The sequence below is a fragment of the Anopheles darlingi genome, chromosome 2, assembly GCF_943734745.1.
Source record: "Anopheles darlingi chromosome 2, idAnoDarlMG_H_01, whole genome shotgun sequence".
NCBI classification, from domain to species: Eukaryota; Metazoa; Arthropoda; class Insecta; order Diptera; family Culicidae; genus Anopheles; species Anopheles darlingi.
The window spans coordinates 92,516,902-92,530,713 of NC_064874.1; the positions used below are offsets into that span (position 1 = coordinate 92,516,902).

General features: G+C 48.5%; 3 protein-coding genes across 3 annotated transcripts in view; 2 read left to right on the plus strand and 1 right to left on the minus strand.

Annotated features, from left to right (window-relative positions):
* LOC125951816 (wee1-like protein kinase) overlaps positions 1-4,395 on the plus strand; it is a 4,930-nt gene extending 535 nt beyond the window's left edge. Inside the window, exons 1-3 of the mRNA XM_049680881.1 lie at positions 1-1,384; positions 1,462-1,607; positions 1,687-4,395. The exon at positions 1-1,384 is cut by the window's left edge and continues 535 nt beyond it. Of these exons, the coding sequence (XP_049536838.1) occupies positions 1-1,384; positions 1,462-1,607; positions 1,687-1,838 (1,682 nt within the window). The 3' untranslated portion in view covers positions 1,839-4,395. The remainder of the gene's footprint in view (positions 1,385-1,461; positions 1,608-1,686) is intronic.
* On the minus strand, positions 4,169-8,024 carry LOC125959640 (cilia- and flagella-associated protein 251-like). Its single transcript, XM_049692468.1, has 15 exons — positions 7,950-8,024; positions 7,721-7,876; positions 7,369-7,648; positions 6,737-7,303; positions 6,468-6,669; positions 6,266-6,405; positions 6,049-6,200; positions 5,855-5,989; positions 5,548-5,784; positions 5,277-5,488; positions 5,055-5,214; positions 4,915-4,989; positions 4,687-4,843; positions 4,360-4,608; positions 4,169-4,258 (listed from the first exon to the last, which is right to left on the minus strand). Exons 1-14 carry the CDS (start codon positions 8,022-8,024, stop codon positions 4,397-4,399), a joined length of 2,760 nt encoding a protein of 919 aa, XP_049548425.1. The 3' UTR covers positions 4,169-4,258; positions 4,360-4,396.
* Positions 8,025-9,905: 1,881 nt separating this feature from the next.
* LOC125951818 (uncharacterized) lies at positions 9,906-11,735 on the plus strand. Its single transcript, XM_049680885.1, has one exon. It carries the CDS (start codon positions 9,906-9,908, stop codon positions 11,733-11,735), a length of 1,830 nt encoding a protein of 609 aa, XP_049536842.1.
* Positions 11,736-13,812: the final 2,077 nt, after the last annotated feature.

The window sequence follows — 13,812 nt, forward strand, 5'->3', positions numbered from 1 at the left end:
GCCTTTTCGATACTCCGGCCACTCCGAAGACCATCCTGCAGAAATCCACGGACAACAACCTGTTCCGTCGACAGTTCGGTGCTTCCGGGGCGTCCGACAACTACGATGTGCTGGCCAAACCGATGGACGGCGGCATGATGGGCTTGTTGGCGGCCGATAAACCCAAATCCTTGCCGCTGCACCGACAACTGGACGGTGGACGGCCAGCCAACGTGAATCCGTTCACACCACCGGCCATGTTCATGCGTACGAAGAAGCGTACCCGGCAGGAAGGTTGTGGCACGAGCCTGACGACACTGAACCAGAGCTTCCCGACCATCTTTCCGAGCAATCGAATCAACAGCAAGAGCCAAAGCCGTTGGCCTCTAGCGGCCGGATCGTTGACACCCTTCGCCAGCCGACCACCACCGGGAAACGACTCCACGAACCACACACTGAAGGCGTTCAATCTGGTAGAGGACGAGTCCGGAGAGTACCGACAGGCACCGAAGCGACTGGCTTTGCAGGATTCCAACATCTCGCGCTACGAGAAGGAGTTCATCGAGCTGGCGCTGCTCGGAACTGGCGAGTTCGGACAGGTCTATCAGTGTCTCAACCGGCTGGACGGATGTATCTATGCGATCAAGAAGAGCATTCGCCCGGTGGCCGGCAGTGCGTTCGAAAAGACGGCCCTAAACGAGGTGTACGCTCACGCCGTGCTGGGTAAGCACGATAACGTTGTGCGATACTATTCGGCCTGGGCTGAGAACAATCACATGCTGATTCAGAACGAGTACTGCAACGGAGGCAGTCTGCAAACGGTGCTGCAGGAGCGCAGCTTGAAGGAATCGGAGCTACGCACATTGCTGCTGCATGTGGCCGAAGGATTAAAGTACATCCACTCGAACGAGCTCGTGCACATGGACCTGAAGGCGGGCAACATCTTCCTCTCGAAGACACCACTGCGGACAGCGGCTGGCTCTGCCGGAGGATACGTATCATCGGCTACCACGACGGATTATGCGACCGACGATGGGTTCGAGGATGTATACGATGATCTGGAGAACGAGTTCCTAGTTACGTACAAGATCGGAGACCTGGGACACGTTACCTCCATCAACGATCCACAGGTGGAAGAGGGCGACTGCCGGTATCTACCAGCCGAGATTCTGCACGAGGACTTTTCTAATCTGGCCAAGGCGGACATATTCTCGCTCGGCATCACCCTCTACGAGGCCGGTGGTGGTGGCCCTTTGCCGAAGAATGGAGACGATTGGCATCAACTTCGCAGTGGCCAGTTCCCCGATTTGCCCGGCATCGGACGTGACTTTAACGATCTCATCAAAAAGATGATGCACCCGAACCCCGAGAAACGACCCTCCTCGACTACCATCTTCAATCATCCGTAAGTTGTTCAGCAGCTAGCCGACACTCGAACACAGTTCTAAAAATTCTTGCTTTCTTTGCTGCTCATCCGTACAGGGTTCTCTCCCCAATCGACTCCAAGACGAAGGCGCAGCTGAGCCTAGAGCTAAGCATGGAGCGGCAGAAGAACGAAGTGCTGATGAGGAAGCTTAAGGAACAGGCAAAGCTGATCAAATCGCTGGAACAAGGTGGTAGCACACCAGGTAATATCGTCGCAAACGAATCGCACGTGACCGCATATCCTCCTGGATTCTTACCTATTTCCTCTGTATTCGCTAACAGGCTCGACACGCAAATCGCGCACACAAGCGTCACTGCACGAAGTGACCACGTCCGATCGCAAGCTACGATCGTACTCGCGCAAAAAGCGAACCACGAATCTACTGTCCGGTCGCCGGGGTATCCGGGATAATAACAAAACCAAGGACTATTAGTCAGCAGTCGTTCCTAGCAGACACCGGAGAACGTTGTGGCTCACCAGAGCTACTCTTCCAGCTCATCTCTCTCTCCCCCTCTCTTCGATCACAATACCTTGGATGTCTCTAAACCCCCCTCCCGCCGGTGTCTTATGTGCCTTCTCGCTTTCTGCTTTCCCTCTGCCCGGTCAAAAGAGTGCGGAAAAGGAAAGCAACCGTGCCATTGATCAATAGCCAAAAACTAAACAAAAAAGTCACAGTTAGTCTAGGGAACAAGTCACGTCAAGCAAACGAGGAAAGTCATCGGAATGTGATCCAGAAGCAGAAACCAAAACCGACCAAAAATGCAATTGCACAGCTCAGGGAGGGTATATTGCTCGGGCGGTTCAATTGTGAATCGCGTATCAAAATCCAAAATGATTCGATGATTCGTAGAAGAAGCAGTACAGGGAGGACGAAGGATGATATTCTTCGCAAGACGGAAAAATGTTGAAAACACCGAATGAAAAGAGGCGCAACGAACACGAAAGAAGCGGCCACAGGCGAAGAAAAAGAATGAAAGATTTCCCGTTCCAAACCGGAGGCGGGCAACGGTTTTCTAGGAGTTTTTTTTTAACAATTTCATTTTTATTTGTCCCTTTATTCGTAAAATTAAATTATTTTCCCTTTTCTCTTTTTTGGTGTATAGTTTTCTAATGGTCGCTCCATTACTTTCGGCGGGCACTCACTCTCCTTTCGCTTCGAAATCTTTATTTCTCTTAATTTTTATCTTAATCATGCACTCTTTCATTCGCGTTAGTGTATCGTATTGTGTTTTGAAAAAAGAAAAAGAATCCGGATGCAACGATGCTGGCATATAAGCTTTGCAGCCCTCCACAAATTGGTCTCCGGCTCCAGCGAAAGATAATGTGCAGGTCTGGGAAGAAGCTGTGAACAGCTACTCTTGGATCCAATGCATCCGTAGCTCTTACGTTCGTTCGGGATGTTTCTCATTTTACGAATGTTTTGATTAGCTTCGTTTTGGAACAGTTTACAAATAGAAGGGTATAGAACGGTGGTCTGTTGTATTTGATGAAATGCCCGTAATGATACATAATTATCTGAAATTAAGTGAACAAATTGAAAAAAGCTTGGGAAAGGTGATAAGAACAAAGCGTCGAACAAATAATGGGATTGGAATCCGTCAGAGGATGCAGAAGCGAAGCAGTGACGCAAAGAGCACCCGATAGAAAAGATTGAGAGAATGTCAAGGAACTAAAACTGCAAATTGGATTAAAAGGAGAACAATTCGGAGTGTATCTTTAGTTAGTCCTTTAAATAACAAATTCGGCATCAGCAGCTGTAGCAGTGGAGCAGTAGTGTCAGTAACAGGAAATTATGTGATGAGAGCAGCAGTAATGATCAATGGAGCGTTGGGAGTACAAGTAACGGATGAGCGAAGAGAAATGTAAGGCTGTAAACTTGCCCCTTGTGGAAACCGACAGTGAAGAAAGTGAGATGAGGAACATTATGCGCCATGATCATGGCTAAACCCAATGTGAACGCATTTAGTATGTAGGATACAGTGTATGCAAATAGAATACCGATAGCGGTTACTCAGCGTGAAGTGCTCCTTACTTCTTATGAATAGGGTTTTCTCTGCCCAGATTTTCCTATTGCCAGCTCTATATAACATATATAAGATATAACGATACAGGTAATGCAGTGTAGTCTATACTCCATCGAAAAGAAACCAGTTGATGGTTGCGAAACGATGAATGGCAGAAGCTACGATCGACAACGACAACGACGACGCCACATTCATACACACACACTGACAGGAAGGAAGCGGAAGAAATTTTGTGATTTTAACAATTAAGCCAAACACCGTCGATGTCGATGTGAACGCGAATCGCGTCCTTATTCTTCCCCGGTTCGCTTCGGAACTGGACTGAACGCACGATACCACTACGCGGCACTAGTGTGCACTGGTATCGGGGCGAATTGGGTAACAGTAAGGACAACATCCATCCACTGGACAGAGTTCATTCTAATACGCAAGCGGAGCGGCGAGTCTCTAATGACCGGTAAAGTGTTAGGGATAAATTACGACAATACGATGAAGAAGTGTAGCATTCAAGGGTGTGTTGTGGCAGTGGTGCTTGTGCAGCGACTACAATAATTCATAGTTACTGGTAGTTTGGCTTCTACTTTATATAAAACATGAAATAGTGGTTTAAAGTTTTCCTAGCAGTTTAGTGTCATATCCCTGTTTTAAAGGGAAAACCTGTTGTCTCACAGGCAGTTTACGGTTTCTTTCTCTGACGATTTCACTCTTCCATACATCATTCCTTTATCGATAAAACGAAGCCGATATTCCAGATGCACAACTGCATGGCCATTACAAGTAAAGTACCCACCACCGCACTCATGCTCAGTGCAACTGCCCGTCTTCTCAGCTGCGTCACGTAAATAAGGTGGTATGTTAGGTAGAAATAAGCAAGAAAAATGTATACAACTGGTTATCAATGTAATGAAGGATGAATAAAATATATATTACCCTGAAAAACCAACACGCGAACAATGTTTGTCCTGGGTTAACCGAGCTTTTCGGTAAACTCTTCGATGCTAACAAGATGCGATCTTTGGTCCTCTTCGCAATCGCTGGTTGCCTCATCGTTACCGTGTTTAACCGCATCGTCCATCGACTGAACAGATGGGAAAAGAATTTTGCAGTAAAACTCCGTCGTTTTTTCATCGATTGGCTCGCCAATAGTGGCCAGTAGTTCGCGTAACTTTCGTAGATCTACTTGAGCGCCTGTGTGATGAAATGTAGGGAAAAACATGTCCATTAACTGCACAATTGAGAGACCTGTTGCATTCGCACCAGACTCAACCGTGGCACCGATGTAGGTGACGGCCATCCGGATGTCTTCGTTGTTGGGGGAGTTACTCGTGCGATGATTAAGAAACAACTTAACGACTTCCTCAAAGGTGAGATAACCGGTGCCAAGTAGTTCCATTTCTTTACAGAGATTTTGTTCCTATCATCAGCAGAGGGAGAGATGATATTTTATATTAAATTCTATCAAACAGGGATTTGAATAGCCCTTACCTCATATTGACTCATATGGAACCCAATACTTCTCATATAATTCGGTACATCTTTTGTCTCCATCGCATCGCGGAGCTACACCAGAAATGAAATATCATGATAATAGTTATTCGCACCGGAACATTGGACTTGCGGCCTACCGTAAGTTCTGCATCGCCGTCACTATTTTTGGGTGAAATCTGATTGTAGAAGAACAAACTCAACATCTCCCGAACATAGCAGCCACTCTTGCCGCCTGGCAAGAGAGCACAGAACGGGTCCAAGCCGGTTCCGGCATGTTTCAAATTGTCCAGCACCGGGCTGTTGAGCGAAGCACAATATAATTGATTGTAAAATGGGTAAACTTGCTACAAACGACGTACCTAGTGTTGACTTTCCACAAAGCGATCGCATGATCACCTTCACCGTAGCTAACTGCAAATCGTTCCGGTCCACCTGTGAGTTGCATCCATTTCAGCCGCTTCGGGTGTCCTCGAACGGCCAAATACTTGAACGGATTCCCATCGACCGGCAGCTGATGGAGGTAGATGTTGTTGTTCGTGATAAAGAGGAAGAAGTTCTCACCTGGAAGTAGCTGCGTGGAAAAGAAATGATCATTTTCTTGATCGTTCAGAATCGATCTTCTAATCCAACCCGTAAGCATCGCGCAGGACCATCATGGAATGGCCCCAGGAAAGTGTGCAAAATCTCAAACGTCTTGGCGTTAAACAGTTTGAACTTTAGCTGGTCGTTGGCGACCAGCAGTTGATCCACGGTCAGAAGAAGCATTGCCGTTGGAAGGGCCGATTGCTCGATGCGCCTTCGCTTCACGATCGCCAGGGGCGCCAGTTGTGTTTGCTCGCTGCCGGCAATCGAGTACTGGACCATGTGCTACGGAAATGATGGACATGCTATTAGTCAGAATTTGTTGAACTTTGAACACTTATTCTCCATTCCTTACGCGATCTTCACCGATTGACACAAATTCCGCTGCATTGAGAAAGGTTAAATCAACCACCTTGTGCGACGCACAACGGCCCATCGTTTTCCAGGACTCCTTTTCGCGCTGCAGTACAGCGATGTTATTCTGCTCTTCCTACAAATGCAATCGTATATACGTGGTTTGTCTTGTATGGCTAAATGGATAGCGCTTACCACACAAACGAGATATTTACTGTCGCTGGAGAACATAATCATACGAAGTTTTTCATTGCTAAATTGTAGCGGGCTGCTGGCGCTAAGGATCATCACGCTCGGTTCGACCATCCACAGATATCCGTTTTCAGCTCCTCCCGCTAGGAATGTTCCTGAAATAATGAATCCACTGCAGTTTAAGAGAAATCCAATCAAAAAGGATGTCCAGTGAACTTACCACATGGAGAGTATGCCAGCGTCGTTATCCTGCCACGTCGTGTACGCTGTATTGGCACGTCTAGCGTCGTCGTGGGGGTTTTCGTTTTCAAATCATAAATTACCATCCGTCCATTGCCATCACAGGTGCACAACTCGGATCTAAAGATGGAAGGCAGGTTAGTCCTAACGGGAAATTCATTTCCGGTTTTTTTACACCGAACCTTATGGGATGAACGTCAGCGGCGGTGATAATGCTGGGTGAGGCCAAAAAGAGCTCCTGAATTTTGTTGTACACGATATCGATGTCGTAGATTTTCCCAGATTTGGTCGCGGAAACGAAACCCCGTACGATCACAGGCTTTGCATCGAAAGAAACGTCCTTCGGAGCGATTTCCTCAATTGGCAATTCAACAACCTGTTTCTCTTGTTCTACTACAATGGAGAGAATACGATTAGATGAGAAACTAATAATAAAGACCATTCATCGCACCAGTTTCGGTGGTGGACTGTTCTCCGGCTAAGATCTGCTCGTCGACCGGTACAACCTTTTTCGTCTGGCGCGTCTCCGACAGCTCAAAAGAAAGCGTTCGAATCGGTTCCAAATCCTCCTGCTTGAACCAGTACAGGATCTTCATCGAGTTGTCGTAAAACCGTATCTCACCATCATCATCTCCGGTAACGATTTTCTCATCGCACGAGCGAACCACGTTGATGGAAGCGTACTTGAGATGCAGAGACTTGAGAAACTCCTTGCGAAGCAGAGTTTCACTGGAACCATCGGGTGGTTGCGCCTTCCGATCATCACTCCATAAGACGGCCATACCAGGCCTGGTCACCGATACCGCTCGATCGGTGCCCTCCACAAACACCGAATCATTGTAATCCTGAAAACCGTGCCGCTTCGGTATCTGAATCGATAGTTTCTGTTCCTTCGCATCCCAAGCCCCGAACACGACGCAGCTTTCCATCGTCACAACAAACTGGTTCCGGCGGCCACGATCCACACAAAACCGTAGCATCTTGATACGTCCCAGCCGGACCGGAAGTGCAATCGTGTCTACAGATTATCGAACTCGGTCACGTTGAGAAAGTATCGTCAATGAACGAGCGTCGATCACTCACCATCCGGAAAATCATTACCAACCGTCCAGGACCATATTTTCAGTTGACTACACTGATCGGCTCCCCCGCCAGCCAGCAGAAACTTGCCCTCGTGACTCATCGCTACCGCATTAATTTCCGTTCCCTTGAATGGCTCGAAGATGGTCCGTATCGCGAGCGGTGGCTGCGCATCGTCCACCGGCATCGAGCCACGGTCCCACACGTTGATGCTGTAACTGGTGTCCGAACTGACCACGAACCGGCCACTACCATCACATCCAATCATGTTAATGTGGCTTTTCTGAAACAGAACAAACAAAAGTGCACTGGACGCTGAAGAATGCTGAATGCGATGCCAACGAAATCAACTCACGTGTCCGAGTACGGGAAGGATCTTTTCGCGATCGCCATCGTAGTAGTAGAAGAGGAGGACGTTAGCCGAGGCCAAAACCAGCTCCCGGCGTTCTCTGATGCTACTGACATTCAGCAACGGAACACGCGGATTGAACCCTGAAAGCCAGTCCAGGTGCTGCGGAAAAAGAATGAGATAGAATGGAAGAATGGATTGCAGCCCGCCGCTGCAGAAGCGTCCAGTTGCTTACCAGAGGCAGACATCGATGATGAATCCGATCAGCCCGTCGACCATCCTCAGAGATGTATTGCACAATTTCGCCCATACCGTATGCTCATCGAATACCGAATCCAACCAGAATGTTTTAAGCAAAGTTTCCTGAAGAACAAACAACAGGCGCCACGGTTGCTGGTTGTTGAGTGCTGGTTGCTAGGATCGTGTTTGAAGCGGAAACCTTTGGCAACGAAGCTTCGATAGATGGAGTCAGTTTCAATAAAGAGAGGGTTATGCTTGAAGTAAAATTGGTTTAATTTTCTAAGAGGAAGTAATTTGAAGAAATACTATAGACTTGAAACTTTTTGTGAAACATCACATTTGCCACAGCCACCGCATGATACGCCTGGTTACATGAACTACGGTCAGTGACACCAGTCGCCTGGCGGCTCCACCGCGTTTCGTAACGCTTCCATGATCGGAGATGATCGACCTGTGATCACCTTGAACCTCAAGCTGAAGTTGATCATGATGTCGCATGGTGGGCGGGTGACCAGCACTAATGTGAAGCATACATTCTTCGCGGCTGCTGCGAATGGCTGCCAATGAGGCTGACGCACCGTCTCGAAGAGGGTGGGCAGGGCCACCTCGCGACCGATTACCATAGCGCCCAGTGGCCGATCCTGTACGCTCGGGGTCATCCGGGGCTGATACCCTGACCAGTTCCGTTATATAATGCAAGTTACTCCGCTGGTAGGTCGAACTGCATTAGCATCAACACCGACCGCCCCGAGTTCCGTTAGCTTTAGAAAAGAAATGGATTCCTTTTCCATTTCTTTCATCAAAATGCGATACGATGCTAATTTCACCCTAAGGTTTGTATGGTGATTGTCATCGAATCGCGATATTTATGGGTTCATAGCAGTACCATCTTATGATTTCAAGAAACTGGTAAAATGAATTGAGCAAATTTAGCATTTCTCTTCCATATCATGATCCAGATCATGATTGGCAAACCGAATCTGGAATTCTTAATTACTCCACTCAATTTTCATATTTTTTATAAACACAATTAAACCCCTGAAACGGTGACAAAGGAAAATATGAAGCAAAATAGCATCAAGGAAACCCTACCTAATGAATTCATCAACCATCTGCTGTTGCTTCAGCAGCAGCTTGTCACATGCACGGGCGACACCGAACAGGTGATACAGGAGCCCAGGCCAAAGGTTACGAACACGCCATCGCAATAGGTTACACAACAACAATACGCGGCCGCGTGAAAATGCAACCCCGCAGGAGCCAGGGCAGGAGAGTCAGATCGGGAAAACCCGGTACCTTTAGACCGCCAGCAGCCAGCCCGTACCGTCTGGCAAACGGGAACATAGAGCAGCCAAAGTTTTCCACTCACCTGGCACGATAACGTGACGAATTGATGCTGACGTAGTCGCTGAAACAGCCCCGACAATCCTAGCCCGTATAATCGCCCTCCCCCTTCATCCTGCCGGCTCACGGTCTGGCGGAAAAGCGTCGGTACATGTGCCACTTGTCACGAAACGTGACATTACGTACGACCGTCAGTAGCGGGTTCGCGAGCCATAGAAGTTTACCGGGGCGCTCCAGCTTTCGGTATTGTTTTCTTTTGGACCATTTTGCATAACTCCTCTGATCTCCTCTGATGGGAATCATATGGCAAAGTTCTGCAAAACAGATGCGATTTAGTTAATCTGGTTCCATATTCCTTTATAAAAAAACAGTACAACAAATTGGGTATTTTCACATGTTAGATGAAATTTAGTATTGGCAGGAGTAATATTTGTTTTCTGTTACAACTTTTCTTAAAATAGTAATATTTATTTCGAAACACTAATCAAATCTCGAAGTAGGCTCAGATGAACCTTCGACCAACATTACTCTGATGATTTTTACCTGATCTCTGTTGTTGTAATCCTAGTAGACAACTGCTCCGAACGAAGCACACGCCGATGCCAGGATGCTCCATCGTTGCTCGCTGCCCGGTGCCTTCCGGGTGGACGATTCCGAGACCCACCTACCACCCAACCTACCGGGAACGTCGTTCTTCGCTCGGGTCCTGAAATACCTGCGATCCACGCTGCTCGTCTCACCGAAGCACCCGGAAACGCTCAACTACTACCGGAGCAGGACGAAGATATCGGCCGAAAACGAGCGTCTCGTGCACCATCTGCCACCGTTCATCATTCATCCGTTCAGCGTATTCCGGAAGTGTTGGGAGTCTGTCGTTTTCATTGCCCTCACGCTCCATCTACTGACCATCGCGTTTCTGTTTTCCTTCGCCATCAACCTGGAACGTTCGACGTTGCTGCTGCTGCAGCTGTTCGATATCCTGCTCTGTCTACTGTTGGCTCTTGAATTTGTCCTCCAGCTGGTCACCGGGTATGTGTGCGAAGGTGAGATTGTCCTCGAGTTGAGCAAGATCGTACGCCATCGGTTACGTTGCTGGACCATCGGTAATCAGCTTCTGCTTTTCGTGCCGTACGTACTAGTGCTGGACGAGCTGGTGGTCGCGTTCTATCAGGATGCCGTCCTTGTGTATCTCTGCCTGTTCGTCTACCTATATCTGCTGTGTATCTGGCGCTTTAGAAACATCAATGCATACTTGGATACGTTCGCCAAAGGTTGGCTTAACCTTTCGCTCAAACAACTCAACTTCATCAAACCCATTCTGAGTACACTGTACGTGCTGCACTGGACGGCCTGTCTGTTGTACATCGCTCCCATGTTGGCCCTCTCACTGCTGCGTGAGGATGAAGACGAATCCCACTTGCTGGTGGATGTCCTGTGGACGTATGATCAGCACCGAGATGCGATGCTCTATCCCATAAGTCACCGGAATCGGCTTGAGATCGGCGACGTACGGCAGTACCTTGGTGAACTGCTTAGCCGTCAATTGCTGGAACAAGAGGACGACACGGATAGTAGAGCATTCCTGCAGGCCAAACTCGATGATGTACACTACAACGTTAGCGTGGCTTATCGCTATTTGCGAGCGCTAATGATCACACTCAAGGTCGGTCTGCAAGGTGGTCATTCGCTGTCCGTGGGCCATCACTTTCTGCACGAATGGATGCAATCGCTGCTGCTGCTGTGTGGATGGATTTGGTCGACCTACATCCTACTACTGCTGATTCGCTCGATCATGATGGAAGACGCCAGCAGTACACAGTACGATGAAGTGCTGAACGAGATCAATGCATTCTGTCTAAAGAAACGCCTCAGTCAAGCGCAGCACTATAAACTGTGTCGCCATTTTGCGTACCATTACCGGATGCACTACTTCAACGAGCGGGCCGTGCTGGCGCACACGTCCGGCAATCTGCGCCGCCAGGTCCTGATGGATGTGACACAGCCGGCTTGTCTGAACCGGTCCGAAGTATTCCGTGACCTGCCGGCCTATCTGCTCGAGGACATCACCGAGCGGTTGCGATTTGAGCTGTTCCTGGAGCAGGACACGATCACGACGGCCGGTAGCACGGCGGACGCGATATATTTTCTAGCATGCGGAACTGCCGCCGTCTACACACCGGACGGGGTGGAGCTCGGCCACCTGGTGGATGGAGCCAACTTCGGTGCCGTGGCCCTGTTTAGAAGGGACGCCCGGCGCACGGTAAGTGTTGTGGCGCTGGAAGTATGCGAGGTTTACTGGCTGGAACGAGCCGATTTCCAGCAACTGATGAAGCCGCACCCCTATCTGTGGGCCCAGACGGTGAAGCAGGCCGAGAAGCGGATCAAAGAGGCGGCACTATCGAACGAAGACCAGTACTTTGATACCTTCCTGTACTAACGAACATGACTTTGCCATCGACTTGTGTACGGTTGATGTTTTGAAACAATCTTGAATTTTTATATAAAATACTTGCAAGAAAGGCATTGAATATTTTTTGACAAATGAAAAGAGGACCAAAAAACTAATTAAAACTAGACTAGATCCTTTAAACCTATAAAATATCTTCGTCAATATACCTAACATATCAAATACCTTATTTAAAGTATGTTTGTTAGTGTTCGTCACCAAGCATATGTACCTTCGATCGTCAGCTGCAAAAATGAGGGAGAAACGATCAATAATAACCATCAATAAGCAAACAAATTCAGTTCGTAGCCTAGAATTTCATCCAAGAATCTGTCAACCTGTTGGTTGGCACAACAGAATATTCCCTCATCTTTAATTCAACAACTAATTTGCCGCCCATCGTTGGGTGTTCCGTTTTGTCCCCTTTGGATAAAACCCTTTACACGCAATCCACTCGTCCGCACGCATCGGCAGCCGCGTCTCATCGATCAGCGGATTCCGGAGCCTCAAAGCCGTTAAATGATCTTACATAACAGAGCGCTGCTCCCCAACAGGCGCTACCTTCGATAACGAACAGTCAACATGGCACGTAAACTCTTCCGCATAAAATGTCATAAACTAGCTCAACACGAAACTCATGGCAGAGAGAGAGAGAGAGAGAGAGAGAGAGAAAAAGAGGAGAGACCCGACAGTTCCATTCCTATAACCGCCGGTCTAGCTGGAGCCATCGACCTCGGCTGGATGTCCTTCGAAACAGTCGTTGCGCATCCTTGACCGTGCACTGTGTGCCGGCCGCCTGCCTTACCGTCCATTCGAACGGGCCACCACCTTTTACGGCACGGCACGGTGCTAATTATCGATTCCATTAGCCCGATTGCCCCATCGTTTAGCTGCTGCCTAGAGTTGTTACGTGTCATCGATTGCCGTGGCGCGCTGTTGGCCCGTTTCCGGATCGTAGTAGCGTGGAGCAGCTATAGCAACGCGCTAACCTAGGCATCGTCTCTCGCCGGCCAGTCATCGTGCCTACTGTTGCTTCTGTTTCTGGTGTGAATAGTTATTGTTTGCTTTGGCTACCTATTCTGCAACAGATCAACGATAAAGAACTGAAGCATTACGCCATTAAGATCGACTTCTCGATCGCACTCTTCTACGGCGCTGACTTCAGCTTCAGGTGTAACCAATAAATAGTATAATCTGCAATGGAATTTGAAAAATAAGATAGCAAATGTTTCCCCGCTCCCGTGGGTTACCTACCGCATCGTTCGAGCGTCAATGTCAAAGTGGGGGGTAGGAAGTGATTTGCATAATATTATCAAATTGTCAATGAAGTCGGCATTCCATCGTCCGAGTGACGTCCGAACAGAACCCGGAGACAGGCCGATGCCCGGTAGAGTGGAGCAAACATCTGCGCGATTGACAGACATCGGTATCGCCCAGGAATTCGTACTGATAAACCAAGATCGCAGCTACCGTCTGGAAAGGGAGTAGATAAGTACGGGCTGTTGAAGAGCTTCCAGCTCTCCCACTACAGTTCATCTTCATCGAACGATAACATTCACCGGCCCTCGATGACGCAACAGTACTCTACAGTACTGTGGTTTCTATTTCCTACGTAATACGCTTCTAATCATGAACAATCCTTTTTCATTATCACCTCAGTATCTTCCTTAGCGTGCAACGGCGTGCAACCACCGTGCGGCAATCGATGGCAGATCGATGCAACACTAACCTATTTCCTTCTTTCTTCTATCAAGCCGGCGCTCTTGGCTGACACACTGAACTGCATACAGGCGGCACACGAAAAGGGAATGCGGTGCCACATTCCTAGGTTCTTGGATGCCCCCTTGGCCTATCGTTTGATGCTGTTGCGCACCGGCATCAAACCGGTTGTGGCATCGTGGCCGGCGTGGCCGGAACACCCGGACCGAACGCTACTCACCTGTCATGATTACGGTTATGATGGTGACGACGATAATGACAATGATGGTCTTTCGCTCGGCTTCTGATGATGGTGCACAACGCCAACTCATCGAGGTGACAGCCCGGCATAGATGGCCTTGCGCACATG

Bases quoted from the DNA above. Each gene is read 5' to 3' on its own strand.
- LOC125959640 (XM_049692468.1), bottom strand. From the start codon at position 8,024: ATGGGCGAAATTGTGCAATACATCTCTGAGGATGGTCGACGGGCTGAT. The intron at 5,785-5,854 runs GTAAGGAATGGA...TCATTTCCGTAG, and splicing joins TGTCAATCGGTGAAGATCGC to CACATGGTCCAGTACTCGAT. The intron at 4,990-5,054 runs GTAGGCCGCAAG...TTTCTGGTGTAG, and splicing joins ACGGCGATGCAGAACTTACG to CTCCGCGATGCGATGGAGAC.
- LOC125951818 (XM_049680885.1), top strand. From the start codon at position 9,906: ATGCTCCATCGTTGCTCGCTGCCCGGTGCCTTCCGGGTGGACGATTCC.